Here is a 27,918-nt window from a genome sequence, read left to right on the forward strand (position 1 = left end):
GACTACAGAGCTCCGGGTCCTGGACAGAAGCGGCTTGCGTTGACAGTTGGTTGGTACTGAGCGAAGTACGGCGGCACAAATATCGGCCGTCTGCGTGTTTTTCTTCCAGCGGTTTAACCTTTCCAAAAGTTGACATCTACAAGTATGCAGTCCGAATCGGGAATAGTTCCCGACTTCGAGGTTGGAGAGGATTTCCAAGAGGAGCCTAAAACGTATTACGAACTGAAGAGTCAGCCCTTGAAAAACAGGTCAGTCCTTTGGCTGTGGACAGTTATTTCCCACGCTGGAGCGGTTTTGGTGTTTAGGTGATAATTACGCTGCAGACTTTGCGTTTCGCCCGGAGTCTGTGCATGTACGAGGCTTCCCCCCCACCCCCCTCTCCAGTGATGTTACCGGAGCCGATCCCTCTGCAGCGGGACTCAGCTCTCTATCCTTGTGGTTATCCTGCTGGCATGTAGTTATGCAACACTTGGGTGTTGTCTTGTCAACATCAACTTCAAATATTAGCTTGCAGAGGAGCAGACAGGTCAGAGTTTGGTCAGATGCTGCTCAGCCTCACCCAGACTCCTAAAGCAGGATGATGGCTGTTTTTTTTGTTTGTTTGTTTTTTGTTTGTTTTTTTTAAGCAGACTACTCTAAAAACCTTAAAGTGTCTTTGCGTGGCAGCATGTGATGAATGAATACTGTTTGTTTTATTGCAATTTAACACTAAGTTCTCTTCTCTTCTTCTGCACTTAATATTCAGTGATTGAAAGATGTTTACGCTGGCAGAATACAAGAGCAACCCAAGACAGATCTGTTTAAATTAAGTTTGCCTTAAAGTGTCAGCCTCTGTGTAAATTATGTAAAATGGAAAAAAAAGAAAATACAGGTGAAACAATACACAAGTGTTCCTCAGGACACGGACACAAACACAAACACCCTCCATTACTGACTTATCAGAAAGCTATTTCCAGCTTTTGCACACAGAGGCCTTCCCAAACAATCCGCAAAGAGCTGAGTCAGGTCTGTGCCGTCTAATTTGACCTTTCACCTTTTTCTGGAAGCCCTGCACAGTCAGTCTGTAGACTCATATGCTAGCAACGCAGTGCTATAAGATAAGATGTGTCTGTTGACCTTAGAAAGTAATTAGAGGAATAGTTCAATACTTTGGAAAATGCTCTGTCTTGACTTGTGTCTGTGAGAGATGTGGTAGCAGCCAGTTTATCCTGGCTTATTTAGACTGGAAACAGCTGGCCTGGTTCTGTTCTCCTTCTCGCCTCTCTAAGCCTTAAAAAGTAAAAAGTACTGTATCTTGTTTTTTAGTCTGTGGAGAAAATGAATGGGTTAACGTTGGTTATGGATCAGACTACTTCTTGGACATAGTCATGACTTCCTGGATTTTCTGGCAGATGTAATTAAACTCTACGCAATATTCAGTGAACTAAATAGTGAGTTTTGTTGCCCTCCTTTCCCCCTTGCTTCCTGTCTTTATGCTAAGCTAAGCTAACAGCCTCCTGGCTGTATGTTCAGTATAACACTTAACACTGAACCACTCCTTTAAAGAAAATCTAGACATGTTAACAGCTGTGATGTATTTTGATTTCACTTGCAAAACGCGCAACTCTAGGTCAGCAACTTAGGGAACAGTTTTGTTTTGAAGTTGTGCCTAACTATCGTGACTCTTCTTCTTAAATACACAATCAAACTATTTTGAGTAGTGATGTAACTGGAAGTTATGAAACTCGTCATGTGGCCTCTTTGTCGAAGATGATGACCGCCGTGCATCTGCACGTAAGAGAATATTACGTATTTTGCGTCTACACCTCTGCTGCGGTTGTGTAGTTTAGAGGTAGGAATACATGGCGTCATTGTCAGGGTGAGACGCAGAGACTCAATGCGCCACTGTATTCAGCTTTTACTGCGGACGTTAGCTAGACTCCCGTTGTTTCTTTCCCCTCCCTTCTCTTGTACTTAGCATTTCATTTTGTGTAGTTCATCCCCTCCTTCTGAATTCTTCCCAAATTCAGCCGTCATCCCGGACAGTCCTGACCTTTAGCACAGTTCAGCATTTTTTAAACTAATTTCTTCAATTTCTTCATTAGTGAAATGTCATTACACTGTTGCACATACATGGGTTGAATCTGAGCTGTTGTGTTGCAGCTGGAAGCAGCAGCAGCAGCAGCAGTGGCACTCGATTCTCAGGAAAGCTGAAGTATCAGCGCTGTGTGTGATTCTGGAGAATCACACATTGTTTTGTGTTTTTAATGTTATTTCCTTCAGAATATGTGAAACTGTCTCAAATGTTGTTTCGATTGAAGGTATCCCACTTCCTCTTCCCATCACATGAGGATGACCCAGCGTAATAACAGTCACGATGACTGCGTTATGAGACATTGTTGCGCAAAATGGATATTATTAGTGTGATTGATTATTGAATTGTGTGATGTCTTGGAATAGATGTCCCAGCTGTTTCTAAATTGGAAATCTTAACTGTGACACGATGTCATCTTAGCTCACAGATCTATTTATTTTTTTGCTCCCTCCGTATCAGTTTGACAGAGCATGCAGACTGCTGCAGACGACGTGCCAGACTTTTTGTGCTTAATATAGATGTGAGGCAGGCGGTGAAACTAGTCTTCTATGCAGTGTAAATAAGCAGTGTAAATTTAGCAGTGAATGTGTTATATCTGAGCGGGGGGATCTTTTCCTCTTCGCACCCTCAATCAAACTAAGTTTGGAAGTCTTGGAAGCTTTAGTTGTGCTTTCGAATGCATGTTTTCGTTTTGACTTTTGCTTTTGACTAAAGCTGAAGATCTTTCGATGTTCTTGTACAAATACTTAAAATGAATTAATGAATCAGTGCTCTCGTGTATTGTTGATAGGAGGCATTTAACACAAACTTAGCTATATACGCATTATTTTATCTCTGGATTTAGAGATTTAGGTGTGTTTTTGTGCCGGCAACCAAATGAAACTTCGATCAATAGAGACATAGTCCTGCTGCAGCTACTTTTGTTTTGCGTTTAATATAAACCAAACACATGCAAGAGCTTCGTTTGACTAATATGTGGAGTCAGGAAATATTTGACCAAAGATCAGACCAACAAGAAAAAGAATGAGGTCTAAAATGGAAACAAAACCTTACATTTTGTGATATATACACTTAAATTAATGCCCATCTGCATGGAAAAAGTAACCGCTGAAATAGTTATATATATGTTTTCAAATAATGATATAATGGTAGATCTTTACTGACGTGCCTTACATTTGACTGATGATTGATTCCTGATTCCTGTACCCCAGAAGAAATTAATCTATTTCACATTTCAATATGTCAGGATTTTTTTTCCCTATCAAAAATAACAAATATCTAAAATCGAAGATATTTTGAAAGGTCTTGTACAGTAATGGTATGGTGCAGATTGGCTCACGTCAACGCTAGCAATCAAGAAAATTGCGTATCGGAGGAAATAAATCTGGCAGTGACAGAGAGCTGAGTCAAAGGGTGGGGGTTATGAAAGTTGGTGTTCGGAGCAGCTTGTTCCTGCAGGGAGTCCCAGACGGAGATGCCACAGAGGCCGAACAGTCTCATCTATGATCTAAGAAAGACCGGAGGGGCTAAGTGACACAGACAGGTGCTGCTGCCAGAGTAAAACACTGTCAGAACGACTTGTCCTAAAGTCATAATCACCTTCCTGCGTCCTAATCTCTTCTGTGGTTCTTTGAAGCTGGTGTCTGTCTGACAGTAACACACTGGAAAATTCTCACAAACTCAGGATTGAATTATTTTTTTTTAAATCATTTTGCCTTTGTAGCTTCACGAATACTGACCTGTGATCTTTGTCTGCCTCTGTTGGTGACCATTAGGAACTGCAACAACAATGAGACAACAGTACCTCCTACAACGCTGGTCAGTGAGAAGTTTATTAAGCTGTACTGGTAGCGTCGTAGTACTGCCTGAAAGTTGAAGTAAATAATATTGTTATTGCTACTTAGTCTGCAGAAAACTAGATGAGAAAAATGTGTTTTGGACTTAAACGGAGATACTATTTTTACATTCAGATAAAGCAAAGACGTAATCCTCAAAATCATGTAGCTAAAGTAATCACTTACTTTTATTAAATAGTTTTGTTATTTGTGATTATTGGCTGTTGATTTCTATATGGAAAGTTCTGTCCTGCACCGAAGAGCAGCTGAACAACAAAAACACTTCTCCAGAAAACCCATGCAGAGGAACTCTGGTAATTTCCATTTAGGTTAGAGGAACCCGCAGTTTCATGCATTTTTTCATGGTTATTTTGTGTGAAATTGGTTCATATTTTTGAGCTATGTATAACGGCCGTGGTTCCATTACTATCGAGAATGTGCTGATTGTCCATAACACACACCTCCAGGGAACACTGAGGACATTATAGTTATTTAGTTCCCGGAAAAATGTCTTTGACGTGTTTGTAAAATGCCCTTGTTTAAGTGAACCCGAAAACCTTGCGCCCTCATTCAACCTGCTGCAGAAAAGTGTCTCAGCTCCTCCTTCCGATTGCCCTTGGTCGTTGTGTTTTCTCCTTGTTAAAGCACAGAGGGAGGAGAGGGAGCAGGAGCTACAGTGGTTCATCCTACTGAAAACCAGAGAGGGGAATTATGAACTGAACCTAATTACAGAAATAAGACCCGGCAACTTGTTCCAACCGGTAGCCGCTTCCTGGAAGCACCGTTCAAAGAACCTGCATGGACACTTCAGCAGCACACACTGTTTTGTGGTGCCTCTATAATTTGAAGCCATGGATCCCTCAGCAGCCATGTTCATTTTCAGGAAACAAAAATGCTCCATCGTTAACACGTTGAATCAGTCTTACACAATTTTTCTGAGAAGGTGATTGTTTTGTAGAGGCTATTCTCTGGAAGTAGTAGTATTTTGTGTACTGCACTGTAGACAGTAGCAATTTTATGGCTTGGAAATCAGAAAAAAATTATCTTTAGGGTCAAGTTTTGACCACTTTGTAAGAGAAAATGGTGCAATGTATAGTGCAGTGAACTATATAGGACACAAAAACACACAGGGATATTTTTACATTTAATACAAAAATAGAAATGACAAATTCACACCCTTTAGCATATCAGTTAACACGCCTAGGGTCTATCAGTGTTACATCATATGTGCATTACATTACACCAGATTGTGTGAGGCAAGTAGAGCTGCCCAGCATAGGATTTTATATCACTGATCAGTCCACTAAGTATTTATTTTTTTAATATAATACCCTTCTAAAACACCTGGAGACAACTCAAAGACTCAAAATCCTAAAACATATCATCACTTAACACAAATAAAAACAGCGCATCTGCAAACTAAGCAATGAACGGTATTATTTATATTATTAATGACTGATCAGCTGACTCAACTATAGATGTGAGGTTTAATATGGGTTTTGCTGTTGGCAATACTATAATATACTGTATATTGTCGTACTTTATATGGTTGGTCTTTGGTTTGCATGGTTAAATTTAACTCACACATGTCAAACTCATTGTATCCGACCTGCAACATAATATTTTATTTTAGAATTGGCCTGCATGTTGCATGCACACCATCCATGCTACGAATCCCAGACTGCATTGCAATAGCTGAACTTCTGGCATCAAACAGGTATGTCAATCAGCCCCTCCTTCCAACTTTACTGACAAACTCTACGCAAAATCTACGCTGTATAGTAACCATCACGTTAGCCTCGCTAAGTCCCGCTTTATTCTGGCATCATTTTAAAGTGTCGATAAAAGTGAATTCATACAACATACAAATAACGTTAGGAATCCATACTGTGGACTTTTGATCTCACAATGTCTCACAAAAGTAGTGTCGCATTGGCCCCAGTTGGTAAAATAGCCTCGGGGGGGAGAAGTCTTTTGAACACAACTGCAAGTCTTTATTGCGGCTTGGAAAGAGTTCAAATCTTATTTCCGTATTAACGATTCCTGATAAAACAATAATGAATGGTTTCTCATTTTAAATAAATATCCAGTCCGGTGGCCCCCCTGTCTGATTGACTTTGGCACCACTGGTAATTTCTCATTGCATTGTTTCTGGTACAATACCAACATCCTGTAATTAATGCTCTAGACGTGCAATACAGATGCTTCTCATTATCACTGGGATGATGCCACCTGCAGCCAACTCCAGTGTGTTAGTGTGTGCGATCAGCAGGGGAGCCCATGTGGATCAGTGTAATGTCATGTAGGGTCATAATCACTGAGGCGTATTCCAGCAGAGAGGTTGTGTTGTCTGCCAGGAGGCCAGCATCTGCTGTCTGGTAGACACTAAAAAAAAAAAAGGAGAGAGATAGCTACTTTATTGTGCATATCTTAAACTCAAATAAGGGTTCAGCAGATAAATGGGAATCCAGCCAGCTAGTATGAAACTCACTTGCAGTCCATGTACAAACATCAATACCAATACATACACCGATCAGCCACAACATTATGATCACTGACATGATTCGGATCTTTGTGTGGATGTTACTTAGACATGTAGCACCCACCTGGACCAGACCAGGGTCCCTCAATCTATAGGACCTGCACCTACAACATTCTGTTGATAGACACCGCAGGACACCCTCAGAAGGCCCATGTCCATTTTCTGATGAGTCACAACTGTTGTGGAGGCACAAGGACGTCCTACATAATATTAGGAAGGTGGTCATAATGTTACGCCTGATGGGTGTATTTAGCTTTCTTGAAGGGGTTTCACCAGTCCGTGGCTTCTTCAGGTTTTGCAGACTGCTGGGGAGCTGAGTGTGTAAAACTAAAACCTAAATTTAGTAAGCTCCTTTGAATGATCTCGTAAATATTTTGGCAACACGGCGGAAAGCGTGTCTTCTTTGGTCAGGTATGAAAATAAGGTTTTCACAGGACAGCGAGTACTGCTTGACGTTGACGCACGCCTCCAAGTGAAATAGTATCTGTGTGTTTTAGAGCAGCGGGTTGATGGACACTGTGTTTCCAGTGGGCGCTTGCCCTCTCCTTTCCTCTCGTGTGCTCTGCTGTTGCTCGGACAGGGCTGGTCCTCTGCCTGGGACTCTGTGAGGCGATTGGAGATTCCAGGCCGGGCCCCGGAGCCTCCCCCCTCTGACACACTTTCAGCGCTGCACCACCAGCATGACTTTCATTGCGGTCCAAGGGCGGGTGGTGCACCTTCAGGAGAAAACAAACAAATATGGAGGCCGGTGGAGTGCAAGTGTACAGACCTTGCTCATTTGACTGTCTGTGAGTATGGCGCCTCAGATATTGTTGCCATGCTGGTGTGAGGATGGGATTATAGAATTTGAATGTGTGTACATTACTGTATGTGCGCAAGGACAACCTGCACAGAGCTACTGTGTATGTGGCAGTAAATACAGCTGTAGCTGCTGCAGATTTCTCCCTGTGCATGTGCTGAACGGTTTGGGCTTTATTAGAATTGTAGTTTTGTCAGATAAATGTAGAGTCTATCTTAACTGGCCTGTGAAATGTTAATATTTTCTTCTGGGAGGTTGCTGCTGTACCGTTTTTGTCCATTAGGTAGAGCTATTCTTTAGTCACAAAGGGTCAGAAGGTGTGCAAAGTGGGAGGCGGGTTCGACAATCTCCTGTCAATTGCCAGTAGAGGTGCAGCGTGTTTGCATGACAAATTATTTTCCTCAGCGCTTTGACTCTGATCAGACTTCTGCCTGCTCCCGTGAACACTGGCGCTCTCCTCTTTTCTTTCTGGATGCAAAGCTGCTTAATATCCTGATTTAGCTGCTGTCCGTCAGTAAGTCATTAAATCCCGCATCAGGCACTAGGCTCCGACTGTTTGACTAATGGTGGAGTATGATGGAGGAGCACAATCAGAGGAATCATGAGTTGGGTGGGTGGGGCTCCTCGGCACTGTACAGCCATTGTTTTAGGGTTTTTTTTCCTTTGAGATACACACAAACATGAGAGGAGGTGTGCGCACACACAAGAGCGAAAAAAGTTAAAAAGGACAAAAGAGCTTTTTATGTGTTTCAGTGGTCCGCTTGGCAAAAAGCCATCGAACGGTCAAAAAGAAGAAACGGAGAGAGAGGGAGGCTTTGATTTGTAAGGAGGTCTCTGGTCATTCATGCACACACACAAAAGTCAATCTGATAATCAAGAATGTATTAAATAAACCCTCTATTAGTGGCATGTTGGGATTCATTTCCTCTTATTATTCAAGTATAGTTAGACTCTTCAGTGCTGCATGTTATATATATTTAGCTGAAATGAGTAATAATTATCATGGATATATTTATATTGGTTTAGAGATTAGCAAATAATCATAGATCTCTATATTAAGATGTTGGCACAAATAAACATGTTTACCGACTGATACAAAAAAGGAAAAAAAACTGTTTTGGTCTCTAAGGCAGTGAATTTTTTTATAACCTATTTAAATTTACATTACTATGAACTACATTAGCATGTAGCTCAAAACAACTCTGAGCATAAGTAGGTATTCATGTTGCTGTTAGCGGCAAAAGCTTCATGGTTGAAATAACTGAACATGATTGTGGTGTTTTCAGAATCTCCGGTCTTGAATTGACGTCGCATTGCAATTTTCAGCATCAGGGGATTATAGATGTTTAAATTGGTCAAATCTAGTATGTGTCAGGGTTACTTTTTAGTATTTATGTCTTGCAGGATCTCACAAACACTGCAGTGTTGTAGTGGTTAGCACTGACGCCTCACAGCAGCAAGTTTCTTGGGCCTTTCTGTGCCTGCGTGAGTTTTCTCCAGGAGCTCCAGCTCCCTCCCACGGCCCAAAGAAATTTGTGTTTATCAGTGAAGCTAAATTGGCCCTCTAGAGGACAAGTAGTTGGAGATAATGAATGAATGAAGACATAAACTGCTTTCTACTAAAGCAAAACAACATGTGTGATATCAAGCAGAATGGAAATTATTGCCACGTACCACGTACAAAATATAATTTCTTATGAGCTACGCTTTGAACAAAAATATTCCTCTATCCGTCACCTCTGGCACCTCTTGTGTGGCCATGCATCAGTGCAAGTGTGTATATCTGTTTCTCTCACACTGCCCACTCTTGTGAGGTGGAGACACGGCAGTATAAACGGTGGAAGCAGCTGCTACACCTTCTATTTCTTGTCGTCGTGTTGGAGGTGACGAAGACTGCATTTTCATTTTGGTCGCCCAGAGTGGTGTGAAGATGCTCTAATCAGAAGAGTCACTGCCAGAGCTATTAACGCTCAAACTGTATGACTGAGGGATGAAAGCCTGTCAGGCACGTTTGTGTTTTTTAAAAACTGAAGATAGCCTTCTTCACAGCGTCCTGTCTTTGAAATGAGTAATATAGCTTGCTTTACGTGCTTTTTATGTTTTAAAATAGACTACCCACAAGAAGTACCTACCAAAAGTAAATGCATTCATTATTCCACAGTAATAGACAGCATGCTTCATTCATTCAGGCATTATCTTTTGCTGCTTGTCGTCCAGGTAACCACAGGTTACACCCCGGACAGTCTGTCACAGCACTAACTAATTGTTGGTGCTGTATGTAGTGAGTTTGATTTTAACTAATAAAGTGTACACTACTGTGCATCTTAACATTCCTATTTAAATTTTGAATCTTCAGAGGAACTTCAAACATATGTAGTGGAATGAAATATACAATATGCTGCTCAACCGTAGCTGTGGGATGGAAGTGTATAAACTCCATGTAAAAGTATAGAGTTCCTTTAAAATTGTATGAACTTGTATGTGAATGCACTTAAGTCATCAACGAAGAGTGTGTGTGGCTTCAAACGATAACGTTTGCAATGAATCACATCCAAGGAGCTGGAGACTGTGGGATTGACAAATAGAATATATGACAAAAGATTAGTATTTAGTACCCACATTGTGTTGCTGTTTTCACTGTAGTTTCAAATTAGTTCAAAAGCCACATCTACAACTGTAGAAAATAGAGAAAGAGAAGGAAATGAACCCGGCGTTGTCTTGAAGTGGATTAAAAATAAATCAAAGCCTTCAGTTCTGGCAATGGAAATGAAGAGTTTTAACATCAGATCCAGTGACTTTTGTTTGAAAGTCCTGGGATGAAAGGAAATACAGTCACCCAAAGCCTCACAGACAAGGGAATTATGCATATGAACACTAAACCTGATTCTATGTATTGGATGAAGTACAAAGGAACTTGAGGGGGGCGAGAAGAAGAATTAGCCTCACACCGAGACCCAAACTGTTGCGGTGCTTAAATGCTTCTGTTAATTGATTCATTTATCAATTAAGGAGCCATTTAAGATCTTTGTCGTAAATATTTTGGTTATAAAATACGTCTGAAATCTGGTGCAGGGTTCAGTGGGTGTGGTATCAGACAATGAGATTATATGAAGTGCTGGGGAGGGGGATTATGGTATGCCCAGGGCTCAACACCCACTGAATACTCTGCAGACCGAGGCCGTGTTTGACTCGGCTGGCTAATTAGTGCGATTACTGCACAGCTGGATTGGCCAGACGTTTAACAGAGTTTTATCAAAAGGATCACTCACTCGATGAAGGCTTCATCCCGACAACTTCTGCTTCAGCAGAGCCTCTCTATTTTAGGCTCGCAGGACTCTGTCTGGGGAGTAGCCGTCTAAATTTAAGGGAGTGGGAAAACTGAAGCAACCTTGTGTGTGAAACAGGTTCCTCTTTCTGTCGCGCTTAGGTCTGCAGATGTCGAGTGCAGCAGATTTCTATTCCCCCAGAATCGCCACAGTCGAAGTTTTTCCTATTTGAGTGTCACATTTGAACTGACGCATTGGTGCTTAAGTGATTTTTTCACACTAACAATTCAGTCTATAAAACAACAGGACAGGGAGAAAATTTGTCTTTTCCCAGAGTCCAGTGTGATTTCTTTGCTTGTTTGTCTGAACAACCGCTCATCAACTATTCAGCTATTTGAGTAACTGTTGCAGGCCTACAGTTAAGATTTTCCTTTTGATCTCTGCCCCTTCAGCCATCGTCTGTGCCAGTTCCCTTTCATCATGTTAACCTTTTATTCCGTCTCCCTTCCCTCCGTCTTCCACCTTTACCTAATTCTCATCTGTTTTGCTCGACCTCTCCTTCCCCGTCTGACCTCCCTCTGCCCTCTCCGCGTTATCACCCTCCGTCTGTTTTCGTCTCTCCTCCGAGCGACCTCTCTGCCTTTCGCCCCTTCCCTACCTGCCCATTCATCTGCCGTCTTCCTGCCCCTCTCGCAGCAGCCCGTCGGACCAGCACAACTCCTCCAAGCCCCCGCTGAGCTCCTCGGCCATGACATCACGCATCCTGCTGCGGCAACAGCTGATGCGGGAGCAGCTCCAGGAGCAGGAGCGGCGAGAGCAGCAGAGGCAGCAGGCCTCCCAGTACCCACAAACCACAGCAACTCAGACCCCTGCCATCAATGTCAGCGTGCCGGTCACTTTACCGCCTGCTGCACAGGTGCCAATGGAGGTGCTGAAGGTAAGCGTGCTCTGCTTTTCTGCTAGAAGGCAAAAAGAGGTGAATGAGGCAGCGTGTATAATTAGCAAGCTGTTAAAGTTGTTACAGTGTCCGTATAAAGTTTCCACCTCTGGAAATTGAAGCCGCATGTGTCATTGTTGCAGTCTGAAAGGTCCAGCTGTATTTATAGTATTTATTGACTCGTGTGTGGACAGTCAGGCAATCGCGGTTTTACTATGACTGTGTGCAGAAGGAGAAGAAAAAAAAAAAAGCGCAGGAGTGAGTGAAGTGTGTTAAAATGCGTATATGGGGATTATCTTTCCTGAGAGAATTCCTCTTTAATGCATGCTGTGCTTCCAGCCATTTGGATTTAGCCATCTTTAATCCTATTTGCTCAGCTACATTCACATCTTTTCATAGCTTTGATTCCCTGGCAGTCAGAGGGACAGGAGACTGTTAAGATTTTCTGTACGAGTAGAGAGCGTTGTGTTTGAGGGTGAACTTTAACAAGGCAGCTCGGTAAGTCATCCCGTATGTCTCGTCTGCGTGTGTTTTCAGAGCGGTTGGAATATCAAATCTGGAAATGTGTCGGGCTGTGTTGTGCCAAGGTGCTTATCTGCGGCGGAGAATTTCTGGTTTATTGCTATTTTGGAGTCAAATGTAGAGTTTTCCGCATGTTTTTTTTACCCCTTTAAGTCTCTGATTTGGTGTAGAACAACTGTGATTTGGAAAGTTTTACATGCAAACTTTAAGGATTTTCTTGCAGTTTTGGGCTTTCATTGTGATGCCGTTGCTTTTGTTTCACTAGTCATTTGGACACATCGTGCTCGTGTTTGAATGTGGCATTTCTTTAACAGACACACATAGGATGTCGGTTGTCATTGATTTCCCCTTTTTTAATACACGTGCGATTATAAATCTTTGCATTACACCTCAGGGTACTTTTAGGGAATTGGATTTAATGTCTACAAAAGTTACACAACATTGAAGCAGCCCTCATGGCCTTGGTGATAGCTGCAAAGATAAAAGACAACATTATTTTCCATTTAGCATGTAGTTGCTGTGCTGTGCAGGCAGTGTAAGAAATTATTTCTAGACCTCTCAATAAAAACAGGAGTTTTGATGAGAGGATGCATCAGAGGTTTAAATTGTACCGCGTAACCTCAGATTAAGTATAAAACACTGATACTGTGAGCTGTTGTTGAGGGAAATCATTCCACAACACCATTCAGAGATTTCATGGTTACTTGCTCCGCTACACTTTCATTGCCCTGGAGGTGTGTGGCATGGTCCAGCAGTGTTGGACAAATACAGTATATCCATTGAAAACATTACCCTCCTCACGCAGCTCTTTGAGAGGTTTAGGATGCCCCCACCCCGAACCCTCGCCCCCCACCCGCCCCCGCATACAATACATCAAGTTAGAGTAATTTCTCTGCTTTGGCAAGGGCTTACAGAAATTCTTCATTGACTGAAGTCCTCAAATGAAAAGTCCGCTCCAGCTCGACGCTGTTGAGCTGTGTTAACCTGCTCCCCTGTCTGTGGGTAGATTAGCGGAGTCCACACAAAGCTCAGGGGTACCAGGCAGAGCTGCTGGACCTCAAAAAGTGCAAACATTAAGCTCAGATGAGTTTATCTAAAGACTGATTGGACCCTTAATTAACCAAGTGACCTCTGACCTTCTGGGGAATAAGTAAGGGATCAGTTTAGGGATCAAGACAAAGGCGAGCACAGCCTTACCACACACCGAACGCTAATTCAGTGAAGAATGCTCGTAATTAGCCCCCACTGCTTTCATTCCATGGCATATTTAAGAGAAAAAAAACACTGCTTTGAAATTTACGTAGGATAACTTCCTAAAAGGGTTAAAATATGATTTCTAGATTTTTTCGCAAAGGATTTGTGGTGCGGGAAAAAGAAGTAGTCTTCTGCATAAAATGTTTTGGATTATACAATGAGCGTAGCTCGTGACCAGAGGTGTCACACAGATAGCTTTCAGTCTGGTTTGGATTTGTAAATTGTTGCAACTAGAATTGATTAATTTGTGATTTTGTAAATTAATTTTGTGATTTTGATCTCAATTGTGCCTTGCAGTTGTTTCGTTGTACGCTGTAATGTTGTGCATTTTCACCGTGACTGGTTAATATTGTCACATTAATTCATTTGCAGTGATTTATTAGTGGCTTTCTGATCATTTCAGCTGCTTTTAAAACCGATCCCCAAGAATTCTGCTCATTTTATCTGTACATTTATCACGTAAAGACCCAAGGTTTGTATCATGCTGGTAATTTGCCAGGCTTCTGCGTAATAGCATGACAATACGTCAGAAGAGGGGAAGACCGCAGGTCGCTGTGATGTAGCTGCTCACATTAACATCACAGTTGTTGCCTGCGAACTCTGCAGAGAACGTTAGCAGCTTAACTGCGAGACAAAGTGGCCCATTCTTCTAGCCGGCACAGCAAATGGGGGCAGTCTCGTTAATGTATCCTGGTAGAACCATCATGGAATGCCTGTAGCATGCAAGTTAAAAAAAATACAAATCAGTGTTTGTCATTCTGTTTTCACTCTGCGTACTCTCCCAGTACAGCGGGATGCTTTGTGCTTGTTCCTGCAGTGTTTCTGACTCTTTGGGGGTTATGCTGCCGGTGCCCTCGGGCTGGCTGATGGCTAAAAACGAGCTGATAAACACCAAGCTTTTTTGTTTGCTGTGGTTACAGATGCTGCGAGTTAGAAGTTGATGTCACATTCCCCAAACAATGTACTTTGGACAGAGGACATTAAGTGAAGCTGGGCAAACCAAAGTTCAAAGCCTGACTGCTAGAGGCGAGATCCTCCCATAACCAGTTTACTCAGATCATTGGCTTTTTTTAGGCAAACAGGCCGATCAGCTTTAAATGTTTCGCAGCATGTTGAACAAATGCTGAATCAAAGCCGTCATCGTGATTAGCCTCCTTGAACATTTCAATACGACGTCCCTGCTAGAAGGTCAGCCTGCGTCCACTTTGTCAACAAGCCATGAAAATGATATCCTTAAAAACAGATCATTTGTCACACTCGTACTTATCCCATCATAACAAAAGAAGCAGTATGTATTGACTAGGTCTGGTGTTCCAGCCTGAGGTCTAAGGTGCCTCGATAACTCGCTTAATGCAGTAAGGTCACTTTATTAATTATGTGTGATAATTAAGGAAGCCCCTGAGGACAACACAAGCTTGAAAAACTAAATGATCATTTAATTGCAGAGATAAAGCGGGGTCAGCTGGGTAGAATAAATGTGGGTAGATACTTACTGAAGCTATGTGACTGCATTTCGACCATGACACTTCACGTTTCCATCGTTGATTGATGTACTTATTGTTGACTCCAGCAGGCAAGTCGCTGTCGGGCATGTGGAATAGCAGAAAGTTGCACAATGCTCATATCTGTTGACTGTCAGCACTAAAGAGTCTATGGGTTCACTTAGGACTGCACTAAACAATGTCGATAAATCTCCCAGTTGTTGTTATTTGAGTTATTTCTCATTGAAAGCAATGAAAGAAATTAGAGAGAAATGCAATTATTGTGCAACTGACAGTCCCTAATAAACAACTATTCAGTTTTTTGCTGCAAAATGTACAGAAGAAAAGTAAGACATTTTGACCAGTGAGCTGCTAAGCATTTTGGCTGCTGTAAACATTGTGAAGTGTTGTGAATTAGACTGAGGACTGAGACCCAACTGTTACATGTGCTGCTCTAATAGGTTTATATTGCTGTGCTTGTATTTTTTTAATTGGGGCCGTTTTAAACTTGTATTGTGCACATAATGCTCTTTGTTTCTATTTTAAGGTTCTCTCTCTCTCTCTCTCTTTCTGTGTGTGGGTGTGTACTTGTGCAGCTGTCTTTCCGAGGACCAGTTTAAGTTTTACACCATCAGATTGAGGACATTTGTGCAAAGTGAGGACATTTTAGCCAGTCCTCACGTCTGTACGAGGCTGTTTGTGGGTTAAAACCCGGTTTTAGTGTCAAGGTTAGAATTACGTTATGGTTAGGGTTAGGGTTAGCCGTTTAGTTGAGATGGTTAAGGTTAGGATAAGGGGCTAGGGAATGCGTTATGCCAACGCGTGTCCTCACAAAGATGGCCATACAAACGTATGTGTGTGTGTGGGGCCCTGTCTATTTTTAGACAGCTATCAGTTGTGTTGATGTGTGAACAACAGACATAGAAAGACACAGCCAGTGGCTCTTTGTGTCTGTGTGTGACACAGCTCTTTCTGCAAACGTATGCTTAGAGCTGTGGGGTCTGATCTGGGGGTCTGGACCCCCCCAAAGGGTCACAAGATAAATCTGAGAGATGTTGTGTGATCATTGATAAGATTTAAAAGCAGCAAGAAGAAAAAACGAAAACAAAAACATACGGTGGCTGTAAATTGCTGCATTTTGTTAAATAAATTAATAAAAAAGTAATAGTCAAAACTTACACATGTGCTGTACAGTCGTTTAAAAGAGATTATTAAAGGCGACACGTTATTTTTATTCATGTTGTATATTTTGGAGAGGTTTCTGTTTACTTTAAAATAATTTTTAAAAAAAGGAATGAGGGGGAACAGTAAGAGTAAGAGTAGTCTATCCAGTTCTACACTGGGACTGAATCACAGTCTAATAACTTCTATGTCAGATCAAAATCATGATCTGATTTCATTGCAAAGCGCAAATAGCAAATTTAAAAGGCACCAATTAAGAATATACGTTATGCATCTTGTTCACACAACATGATTGCGGATCGTGTAACAATCCATTTTAGAAACAATTCAATTTATTTAGTTTTTTTTATTCTTGCTTTGGACAAGTTGTGCATGTGAGGGCCTTGTCTCGTGCAATGCTGCTTCTCACGTTTTAAATATGTACACAGTGAATATTGGACTAAAGTTTGACTTATAGCACAGATCTAATCACAGTTCGGAAGCTCTAGTCTGCATCCTGTGCCTGAAGGTCTACGGTCTGTATAGCTTGTTTTTTAAAGCAGATTTATTTCTAGCATCCGTAGAAAATGGGCCAGTTAAAACTCGTTCGTAACACCTTATATTGCTTTGAATTCATTGGCTCACCAGATTGTCACAAGTGAGGACATGATGTGAACCAAAAAGCCACAGAAAGTGATTCAAGGCTAAATAAATAAATACAATATATTTCCTTTGGGATATCAATAAATCTGAACTGAACTAAAAAAAAAAAAATTTAGTCTGGCTTCCAGAGACTCAGCAGTGGCTATAACAGCTCTGGTTCCTCTTTTTCTCAAACACAGACGCTGTAGAAAAAAAAAAAAAAAAACTGTTCCCACATGGGAAGGACAGCACACTTATTCACTTGAAACACCTAACGTGTTGAAGTGGTGATGGGAATAAGCTGACAAGACAGACAGAATTTAATGCTAATTTCTAGATTATGTTTCTAGACAGAAACAGATGTAGTTGTCGTCTGTTGGGTAAAGTAGCTCGTTACACTGGATGGACGCTGGTGTTGCAAGTGATTTTTATTTGTCAGTGTTGGACAAAATATCAAAACCAAATTATGTCCATGTGTTGGATTCCTTTTGTGGTCAGAGTTCAAACGTTCAATATTATATGTATTCTGAAATGATAAGTTATTTATTATGAAATGTATTAAATCCTTTCAGATGGATTCATCGCGTCTCTGCTTCGCTTTCAAGACGCTTTCAACAAAATGTAGAATATTTATATTTAACAAGTAAATCCTTTCTGATCCGAATTACTTGCAATTAGGATTTTGCAAATACATTACTGGTCACTTTTTATCTAAATTACTACCTGAAGGTTTTCTGCGATGGTCTTTGCTCATATACTACTATAAATTTGTAGATGATTAATCATTAAAGTCAGTTTTTAGCACCGAAAGTCCGAAAGAATTGCTTTTGTTTGCTTTTCCAATCTTCTGTGAGACCTTAAATGTTTTACTGCTTTCTGACATTTTATTTTGCCAAACAGTTGATCATCTTATTGATAAAATAAGCATGTATTGGTAATAACTGGTTTACTCATGGATACTCAAGCATATCCATCTGAAATGAGTTTCTCTGCTATGTGTTCAGTCTATTAACAGTATCAACTCCTCTGCATATCATTTTATATTTGAGAATTAAGTTAAGTCAGAGGTGCGTCATTACTGATGATCAGATAAAGGTGGAAATGATCCTAAAGATGTTATTGTTTATCACTTTACCCATATATACTTCAACCATATGCTAACGCTAAATGCTATAATTAGAACAAAGTAAAGAAAGGATGTTGTTAGACCCCAGCGCTAATGAATCTCATTCTTTTACCCAAAGCGTGATGTCGTTCTTCCTAATGAGCCATTGACGCGCTTTGAATGCACCCCCCTCTGTGGTGTCAGGTGGTGATGACAATTTATAGCCCAGAGTGATCTAAAGTCAAACCTGCGGGTTAAACGTTGTGGTAATGTAGCTCACATGAGTGTCCCCCTGCAGCACAATGATACTGGACCAAAGCACGGAAAAGAGGCTCTGAAAGAGTTTCTTTGGAAAAATAATGACAATGACAGAAAGACAATCGGCCTGGTGACCTCGTGGTTGTAGTGCTGGCTGTAACCACTTTATTAGGTGCACCTGTACGATTCAGTGCAATTTACTACAACTGCTCTGCCATAAATGATGCCTTTACAGAGTCGATTAGGTTTAGGTTTACATATTATTATATGGTGTTGTGAGAGATTTGCCACTTTACTCTAATTCATTGTAATTCAGAGGTGATTGTGAATGTTTGCCCTCCACATTTGTATAAATGGGTGGACCAAGCCAGTCCATAACTTACTTAATGTGGCTGCATTAAGTGTTACCTTGGTGCACCTGTACTGTGTGACAGTGTCAAATTAAAACTGTGTGGCAGTGTCAAATTACAGGCATCAAAGAAGAGAGTGGTATGTGGTAAACTAGGTCACAAGTATGCGGAAGACACGAAATAATAACCTTCACACACACACACACACACACACACACACACACAGGTTAAATGACCATCACTACATTCATGTCAGCAGAGTTGGATCAATCTGACATTTCATTTCCACACTGAATTTAATGCAGTGGCGCCGACTGCACACGTCTTGAAATCCGTTGCCGTTTTATCCCTTCAGCAAGCGGCGTTGCGCGGACTGAAGGATCTTTCACAGAGAAGAAGGAAATGTCAGAGTTAGCTAAGAGTTCATCAAGAGCCTGTGAGCTCTGTTAATAAACCCTGTCCTCTGGGCCTGTGCAGAACAAATGCATCTGTCGACGAAACATAAAGTAGGCTAGGCGAGGCTGTTATTCATTAGTTTTGAGTCGCTGCTGTAGTCGATTAAAAATGTCATGTAGAGACACAAGAAGGCATGGGCCGCGGACGGATGAAGTAGACTTTATTCTTTGTGCTGTGTTAAACGGGGAACGCACGCCAGGCATCCCAGTGGGTTAAAAAGTGGATGGGGCAAAGTAACTGCCCTGGGCAAGTTTCAATGAAAGAGGTGGCTTTGCAGAACAAAGACTCTAACTATTAGCAGCACATCCTCACGTCAAGTGATACACCATAAAGGAATAAATGCAGATTTTACATAAAACAACACAAATTTGAAAAGGCTCATTGTATTCTTTGAGATTCCCTGACATGCATAACTAATTACTTTTCTTGCCTTTTAAAAGATGAGCTGGATGAGTCTGCCCTCACAGTTGCAGGCTTAGTCTTCTGGTGCAACTGAGAGAAGCAAGCAGCAACAGTACTTGTAGTTTAACAAAGAAGTTTATTTATTTTATTATTATTTTATTTTAAATCAGGCGGCATAAAACGGGAAATGATGCTTGAGATGCTTGGATACCAACCTTATGAGGTATGTTTAAAATTAATATATACAGGTTAAATTGTGATCTACTGCCTCTACATCAATACAGAAGTGCCTCTGACAATGCTGATGCTTTGTGTCTTTACACAATGTGTCAGTATTTTAATATATTCGATATTTTCAAAGGTCTTGTTCATTGCATTGCGTCAAAGATTCAGGGAAAAGACGGGAAGGATTTAATGTGGTTGGGTTTTAAATGCTTTACAGCCCGACAAACACAGTCTCTGAGGTTTGTTTATTTGCCTGCAGAAGCTTTTCTGGGTCATTAACGCTGTGTGGAGATTAATGATCCACAGAAATCTGATTCATCCATTAACAAGGAGAGCAGTGAGATGCTATTTAACTTCACTACTTAAAATATAGGAATTGTGAATGCAGAGGTAGTCATGTTGAAGAAAAATACACAGAAGAGGTTTGTCTTTTGGAGATCGCAGCTCTTGGCAGTGTCTCAAAAGTAAAATCCGCAGCGCTTTGTAGGATTTGAAGTGTCTGTCACGTTTATTTTAGTCCTGTAAAAACTTTATTTTGTTTTTAGAGCTGTTTTAATCTACTAAAAGATAATAAATGCACATATCTCTCTGGGGGAGTATGTCCAGGGAGCATTTGCGTAGCTATCAACTTGTCCATTAATCTTAATCCAGTACTCATTTTTTTTTGCTCTTCTTGTTTTCACCAAAAGGTCCAGACTCACCTGGAGAACCCGACCAAATATCACATCCAGCGCTCTCAGCAGCAGCAGGTGAAGCGTTACCTGGGAAAGTTAGGTTCTCAGGCGTTGAGCTTGCCCTGCCACAACCAGTCCTCTGACCACGGGGGCATGCCGCCAGGGCCGGGCAACAGCGCCCCCAACAGCCCTATGGCCTTACTGACCCTCAACTCTAACTGCGAGAAAGAGGTGAGGTCTCGCCTTCTGCACTGATGGTTTACTCTCAGCGATTGTTCACTCCTTTATTTGTACTTATTTGTGCGCCGCCTCCTCTTAGATGGATGATGTCATTGATGACATTATTAGTCTGGAGTCCAGTTACAGTGACGACATCCTCGGCCTGATGGACCCAGCACTACAGATGGCAAACACGGTATGTGTGTTAACTGTGCTTGAAAGGTCATTATTTTTTTTTTTTTTTTTTTTGGTGTTTCGGGGTTAAAATCTAAATCTTAATCTCGGTGTAAGATGCAGTTAAAGGTAGTTCTGATGCCAGTTTGAAGTAATTTAAGGGATCACTGTCCTATTTTGCACACAAACCTCCTTAAAATCTCAATTTGTGTGGATTCACATCAAGATATCAGACTGGTCCGCACATCTAACTCGGCAAGAAAATCATTGTTTGCATAGTGTATCATCTGACCTTTTCTCACAGTATAATGGGCCTGTTTTATGTCACCACCCTTCTCATTACGCTCATCCTGTGATACTGATTAGCATCAATTGAAGGGAGGTGTGATCTTTGCTCAGTGTCTTTAACAAATGCGCCCCCCCCCCCCAGATCCCCGTGCCTGCAAACCTCATGGACATGTATGGTAATCAGGGTATGTCCCAGCAAGGTCTTCCCATCAGCAACTCCTGCCCTGCCAACCTGCCCAACATCAAAAGGGAATACTCTGGTAAGCAGTCGCAAAGTAAAAGCCATACACGTGATTAAATGCTTTACTGTCGTTTTTCAAATAAGGCTGCATAAATTCACCCTAATATCTGCATTGAAAATATTTTTTATTCTCCAACAATATATATACACTATGTGACCATCCACTCTCCAGGCCTTTGTGCGTCTCATCATGTAGCATTTAATAACTTTATAATTGGATGAGCTCCTGTAAAACTCCTGTTTATTACGCATTTTTACACTGTATCCGTACATTTTAATAATGAAAGCGTTGTTACTCATCACACAGTGTCACAATCCCCGGCCATCATGCATATGCTGGATAAGTCTGGATCCTGTGGCAAATTTGACAACTATCAAAGGCCTGAAGGGTTCCCCGTGGGTACGTCTCGTTATTTATCTCCAAACTGCACATTTTCTAAAATTGTACTGCACCGCTGATTTCATTTGCTAATCATGTCATTGTTTCTGAAGCAGAAGTACGGGCTATGGCAAAGGAAAGGCAGAAGAAAGACAACCACAATTTGAGTAAGTGTTGACAGCACTGATGTGGTTATCATGCGGCTATTTTATTTGTTGACAATTATTTTTCATTGAAATAATCCTTGAGCTCATCTATTAACTTATTTGTTTCTTTTTTTGTAGTTGAGAGACGACGGCGGTTTAACATCAATGATAGAATCAAGGAGTTGGGAACTTTAATTCCAAAATCAAATGACCCGTAAGTTACTTATTTTATTCACTCTTTTTAATTACAACTGACAAAACATCTGTTCAGAACGAGTGCAAGTAAACTTACATTAAGTGTAATTCACATGTACATTTAAATACAATTGTAAATCATCCGCATCCAGAGTGTTGTGCAAAAGTTGTAAAGTTCAGCTGACGCTAATATCAAGTCAGGTTCTTTTAAAATGTTTGTCTGTTTAGTACAAAATCCCGCCTTTGTGTGCCTCTGTGGCAGCTAATCAAGGAAACAGTGTCTGAGAAGACACAGAGGGAATTTTGTAGGGAAAATACTGTAACATCTGAAGCTGCCCGCTTGATCTGAGTATTAGCTCCAGCTGAACTTAAGAATACGTTTTTGTAGATTTTTTTCCCCCCGGATCTTGCTTTGATGTGAAATGTGAATATAAAACATAAAATGTAACCTGTGACTTAACCATATTTAGTTACACAGTTCCCTGGGGTTTAGCTGACTTGATTTAAAGTTAAGGCACAAAACAGTTTAAGAAATCCACTGTGATACATTCATAAATTTAACAAGAATTTATTATAATTACAGTTTGAACACACACACGCGCACAAAAAAAAAACTCTTAGCTCCCTCTGTTCTTCTTTTGTGCCCTTTGACCTTGTGTGTCTTTCTGGGAAAATCCCAACAGCCATTTTTTTGTTGTGTCTATCCACTCATGGTTGTTTTGCTAAACCTCAGCTGGGTGCTCCACCCACACACGCTCACACACTGATACTGCCTTTCACAAACAGACCTGGCTCAAGTAATTATGAAAAAGTTAATTTAAATGTGCACAGAAGCGTTAGAATTTAAATACATTAATGCCGTCTCAAAGACAACATTTCAGTTCTGGTCACTTGCAGACGAACGTTACAGCAACTCTGACCACAGCTGTGGAGAAGCTGGATCTAAGGTGGCGATTTTGTCCCGTTTAGTTTTGTGAAGCTGGATTTTTTCAAAACCTTTAAAAGATGCAGCATTCATTTTTTCAGGGAGTCCGGGGTCATCCTTATGACCGCCCATGCCCCCGCTGATCTCTCCTACATCCATTTTCAGTGTAGCATTCATTCCTACATAAAACTCACCTCTGTGACATCCACAGCAGCTCTGTTCCTTGTTCCTCCTCATTATTCTCTTCGGGCCTTTAGTTTTATAACCAAGCAGAGATAAATTACACTCACTTGAGAGTCACTTGATTCCGACTCTAAAACTCAACATTATTAATAGTGTCCGACTCAGTCTCCTTTTATGGCGGCGAGCCTGCTGATTGTCAAAACTTGGGATCTGTTGGATGTAAGAATAACAGACTCCTCTGTGATTTTTCAGAGACATGCGCTGGAACAAAGGAACCATCCTGAAGGCATCTGTGGACTATATCAGGAAGCTGCAGCGGGAACAGCAGAGGGCCAAGGAGCTGGAGAATCGGCAGAAGAAGCTAGAGCATGCCAACCGACATCTCATGTTGAGGATACAGGTAAGGCATTGGTTCCTCAACAGGGGGGGAGGCACAAAATCTCTGGTTGATCAGACATTTTTTTATATATTTTTTATTTTGCCCCACAAATCTAAATTTATTTAAATACACATTAACATGAATCCAACATATTTTAGTAAAGATATTGAATTGTATTGATATTGAATACAAATATAATGTATACTTATAAATAGCTCTAGGCTGAGTTTAATATAGAACTCATATAGTAGGTAGGGGGTCCCTACTTAATCTCTCCATCAGTTTGGGGTCCTTGGCCTGAAAAACGTTGAACACCCCTGAGGTAAAGACTTTGAGGAAGGAGGAGTAAAGAGAACCGAATTAAAACCACGCTGTTAACTACACCAGACACAGGGCTGCTGGTGAAAGAGGTCGTCCCATTTTTTAACCCTGCCTGACCTGAAAGAAAGATCAACTCTGGCAAACATCAGCAGAAATTATTACACTTCTAAGAAAAAATCAAGCCCCCGGCAATACGAGCAGAGTGCTCTGATAACCCTGCATTCGCTGGTGACAAATTGATCACAAGAGGCGCCAGGATCTTTGTGATTCTGCGAGGCAGATACTGAATGATTGTTCATACTGTGTTACGGCAATTAATTGAAGCACGCGGCAGTGTTTGAAAAGTTAAGACAAGCGGTTCAGTCAGTTTTGTTGAAAGCAACCAGGGAAAACCCTCGGTTTATATGCTGCTTTTTAATAGATATGAGTGTGATAGTCATGATGGCAGTGAAACTCGTAGGCTAACCCGTGCGTGCGTGTTGCAGGAATTGGAGATGCAGGCACGGGCTCACGGTCTGGCCATCTCATCGTCAGCGCTCTGCTCAGCTGAACTCGGGCCTCGAAGCATCAAGCAGGAACCTGCTCTGGAAGACTGTCACCAGGACCTGTACACACTCCACCCTCATCACCAACACCACCCCGCCTGCATTCCTGAAACCCCTGGCACTCTGGAGCTAAACGAAGGCCACTCTAACTTCTCCGAAGGCCACTACAGCACTCACGGCAAGCCGGGCTCCAAACTCAACGACATCCTCATGGAAGACACCTTATCGCCGGTGAGAGGAGGGGACCCTTTGCTCTCCTCCGTGTCCCCAGACGCCTCAAAGGACAGCAGTCGCAAAAGCAGCGTAAGCATGGATGAGAATGAGCAGGGCTGTTAGCACCCCCTATTGGAAGACGCCTCGCCAGCATCTTCCACCCCATCCTTCCCGTCGACATACCCTCTGCTGCTGGAGAGGCTTTCTTCTATTTGTCGTCCTTACTTTCTTTTTTTTTTCTCCCCCACCCGTGTTTACATGTATTAAGTCTTTTCTTATTCTTGTTTTTTTTTTTTTATGCCTTTTCAAGCCCTCAACCCTGATTTGAAGGACTGATTTTAAAGTGTTTGCTTTAATCAATACTTTGATGACAATGAGTTACACAAATAGAAGTTTTTATATTTAAAAAAATATATATATATGCATTTATCTTTGGATAGAGACTAGATTATGTTTTTTTTCTATTGATTCCAAAGAATCTAGGGAAATTATAAATCATGGTCAGAAATGTAGATATCTTGTGGTGAACACTGATTTTTAAATCACTAGCAATAATAGAAGACAAAACTCTATTTATTACTATAGTGCTTTACACTCTTTGTGTCTTAGATTGAACTTGAATGTGCCAATGCCTTATTAAGATGTGTATACATCGTCGTCGTTTTGCTATGCACATGGTTTGGCTGTTAGCTGCGTCTTTGTCAGTCTTCCAGTTGAAATTTCTCGCTTGACAAACATTAATCATTTGTAGATTTGATCTTATTTATGTACCTATGTTAACAGTACTTTGTGTACACATTCCCCTTAAAGATTAATTTATAACAAGGAATTTAAAAGAGCCCGACCCAATGAATAAAAGCACATTTTAAAAATATATAAATCTAAAAGCCAAAATGTCTACTTCTAGATAATTCAAATTAACCCACTCCTCACTGGTAGTGATTAGTCTTTTATTTAGTGCCCTAATCAGAAACACTCCAGTAATAACACAGTAACTACCTATTACTGATTGATCCAGATATGTTATCAATACATTCCTTACTGCCAAAGCTACAGAAATACTTAAAGAATTAAGTCTCAAAACTAGCTGAATCTTATTTCAGAATTTTAAAAGTCACTCGATAGATCTGAATATAGTCTTGTTTAATAAATCTTAGTTCTTCGATTAATATAAGAAAGATTAATCTGTTTTATTCTTCTCTGTAGTGATCAGACAGACGGAAGCACTTCAGACATGCTGATCTCGGTTACCTAAATTATTTTTTTATACCCATTCATTGATCTTTCATGTTCATTTCTTTTGTCCCATTATGTGAACATTTATATTGCCAAGGAGTATAAGGAGACTGCTTTTGGATTTTGTATGAAATGCATGACATTGTCAAAACACTGGAACGACTTCTAAAGTAAAACTGAAATGTGGTTTATTCGCTTTTTTTGTTTCGTTTCGTTTTACCTAAGCATAAACTAACTATTGTATTTGGCTTGTCAAATGCGTACACACTATTGTATGAGACCGTAGATACTTTATGGTTGTTGTATATTTCTGCAGTTTTGTTTTCGACAGTTGTAGCGCGTTGCAATAAGTACGCCTTCGTTCATAACTACCTGCCATACACTGAGAGCCCTGTTACAGCACAGCCTCCCTTTTGTCGAACTATGCAACGGTTGAAGTTGTGCCTGTAAAGCATCATCGTATCTTGAAAATGTGATTAGGAATTAGCCTGAGACGGTGTCAAAGTAATTATCTTTTCATTTAAAGTGCCTTACGGTTGTTTGTGTTACCCTGGTGATGTAAGAGGAGTAATTGTTGATGCTTATACTGGTGTTTGGTGCTTCATAGACTTACTGAAGAGTGCCAAGGTCCATTAGAAAGTAGTAGGATAGGACCTTTTGTCATTATGAGACAACACTATAATGTCTCCAGAACCACAAGAAAGAGTTTGTCATTGTGGAAGCCCAAAGTGTTCAATATTAAATAAGATATTATGGAAAAAAAAAATCACAAATACAGAGTAAAATACACTATATAAATAATCTAATAAATTCTGAATCAATCAGTTATAACACTCCTTCACTACTGTTATTTTTTACTTAAATAGTTTTTTCACTGTTTATTTTCCCTAATTAGCTGCACGCAGCCTTAACGACGACTACAGTATTTAGTCAGCCAGCTTGTGTTTCCTAGAGCAACCAAAGTAAATCTGAAACAAATACCTAGCTTCTGCAGAAACTAACCAGCAGAACATCTGTTGTTTTGTTAAACCACTTGAAATGCAGAAGCCATGTGATGGAAGGAAAAAAAAAAAAGATATAACGAAACAGCATTTCGTAGGAATGTGTTGAGGGTCTTTCCACCGAGATGTCGCCCCGGCTGTTGGATAGATTGCCATGAAATTCTGAGAGCATGTGGTGCCAAAAGGTTTTAGAGATACCCTGGACATTAAAGTTAAGGTCAGGATCAAATGTAGGATCAAATTAACTTCTCTCAGGCTCCACCATCAGGTCATAGTTTCAGTGCCTCCAATACTTTGGATTATGGAAAAAGTAGTAATTAGCACACTTTAGCATACTAGCAGCTCTCGGTGTTATCACTGTTAGCATGCTAGCTTTAGGATTTCTCTTAGTCCACGGCTTTACTCGAGTGCATCCACACAGAACCACTGTCACGTGTGCAGACACATTGTCTTATTTTCTTTCCTAATTTATTTATTCATCATATTTATTTTACATCATTGCCTGTATTTATTTAGTATTGAACACTTTGGAAGTCTGTATGTTGTAGCTGTGCATTTTATTTTATCTCTATACCGAAGGCAGTGTTTCCAAAGTCGTACTGGATATGTAGAATGCCTTTTGAGACTAGTGTGAATGTAGTTCACAGTTGTAACTGCCAAAATGTGTGCCAAAATTAAAGACACAGTGTGTTTATATGGATATATAAATAGCAATATTTAGACTGTTCAGCTGAAGCACCTTTCTCTGTGGTGTTTCTCCTCCGTGTAGTTGCAAGCAATACGTAGAGCATGATGGCAATCAGGCTGTCAGTGAAATGCAAACAAGTACGTTCTGAAGGTTCATTCTTGTTTGTGGAGAGAGTAATCAGAAAGAAAAAACATTACTCAACAATTTGCCTAATAATGGCTTTTTCCTGTGTTTTCTTCTGCATCTCGTATTGTTTTTCCACTCACTGATAAAGACCAAGAGATGCTCTAGAAATCACATGAAAAAGCTGGTAAATGATATTTTATTTTTGTTTGTTTTTTTTGTCAGTGTTGAGGCTTCAGTGGACTGCAGCTTGTCCCTTGTGGAGGAACCATTGTCTGCACCACTGATCTTTGACTGAACCCAGAACAGATAAATCAAACAACCCTGAAATGTGACTGTTTAGTGATTAGCATTATACGTGGTGGTGGTAGCACTTAATGTTGAAGCCATCACTCCTACTGATTTCTTATAATGACTTTGTAAATTATTATGGCACATTATGGGTAAACCACTAATTGAGAACCGTGTTAGCTCAATTTACGTCTAATTCTCATTCCTGTGGTTCACACAAACACAAAACTGCTGATGTTGCTACTGTTCTTATTGTTACAGTTTTTTAACAGATGAATGTAGCAATAGTTACTGTACCCACTGGTTTAAGATTAGTGAACTCAAACTCATTGGTACTCAATGTGGAAACTATCTTGTGAGAAATATTAAAAGTTTTATTTGAATGTTG

The 27,918-nt window shown here is 40.7% G+C and overlaps 1 protein-coding gene across 2 annotated transcripts; it reads left to right on the forward strand.

The window, feature by feature from the left end:
• LOC125013910 (microphthalmia-associated transcription factor-like) lies at nucleotides 1-27,917 on the forward strand. Of its 2 annotated transcripts, none has more exons than XM_047594865.1 (10): nucleotides 1-248; nucleotides 11,213-11,453; nucleotides 19,999-20,214; nucleotides 20,303-20,398; nucleotides 20,807-20,924; nucleotides 21,213-21,305; nucleotides 21,401-21,451; nucleotides 21,569-21,644; nucleotides 22,986-23,133; nucleotides 23,919-27,917. In XM_047594865.1, the coding sequence occupies exons 1-10, from the start codon at nucleotides 145-147 to the stop codon at nucleotides 24,312-24,314; spliced, it is 1,539 nt and encodes a 512-aa protein (XP_047450821.1). In that variant the 5' UTR covers nucleotides 1-144; the 3' UTR covers nucleotides 24,315-27,917. The 2 variants fall into 2 exon arrangements, with proteins under 2 accessions (XP_047450821.1, XP_047450811.1); XM_047594855.1 differs by having other exon boundaries at nucleotides 2-248; nucleotides 21,398-21,451.
• Nucleotide 27,918: the final 1 nt, after the last annotated feature.

Source organism: Mugil cephalus, chromosome 1 (assembly GCF_022458985.1).
Source record: "Mugil cephalus isolate CIBA_MC_2020 chromosome 1, CIBA_Mcephalus_1.1, whole genome shotgun sequence".
Taxonomy (NCBI): Eukaryota; Metazoa; Chordata; class Actinopteri; order Mugiliformes; family Mugilidae; genus Mugil; species Mugil cephalus.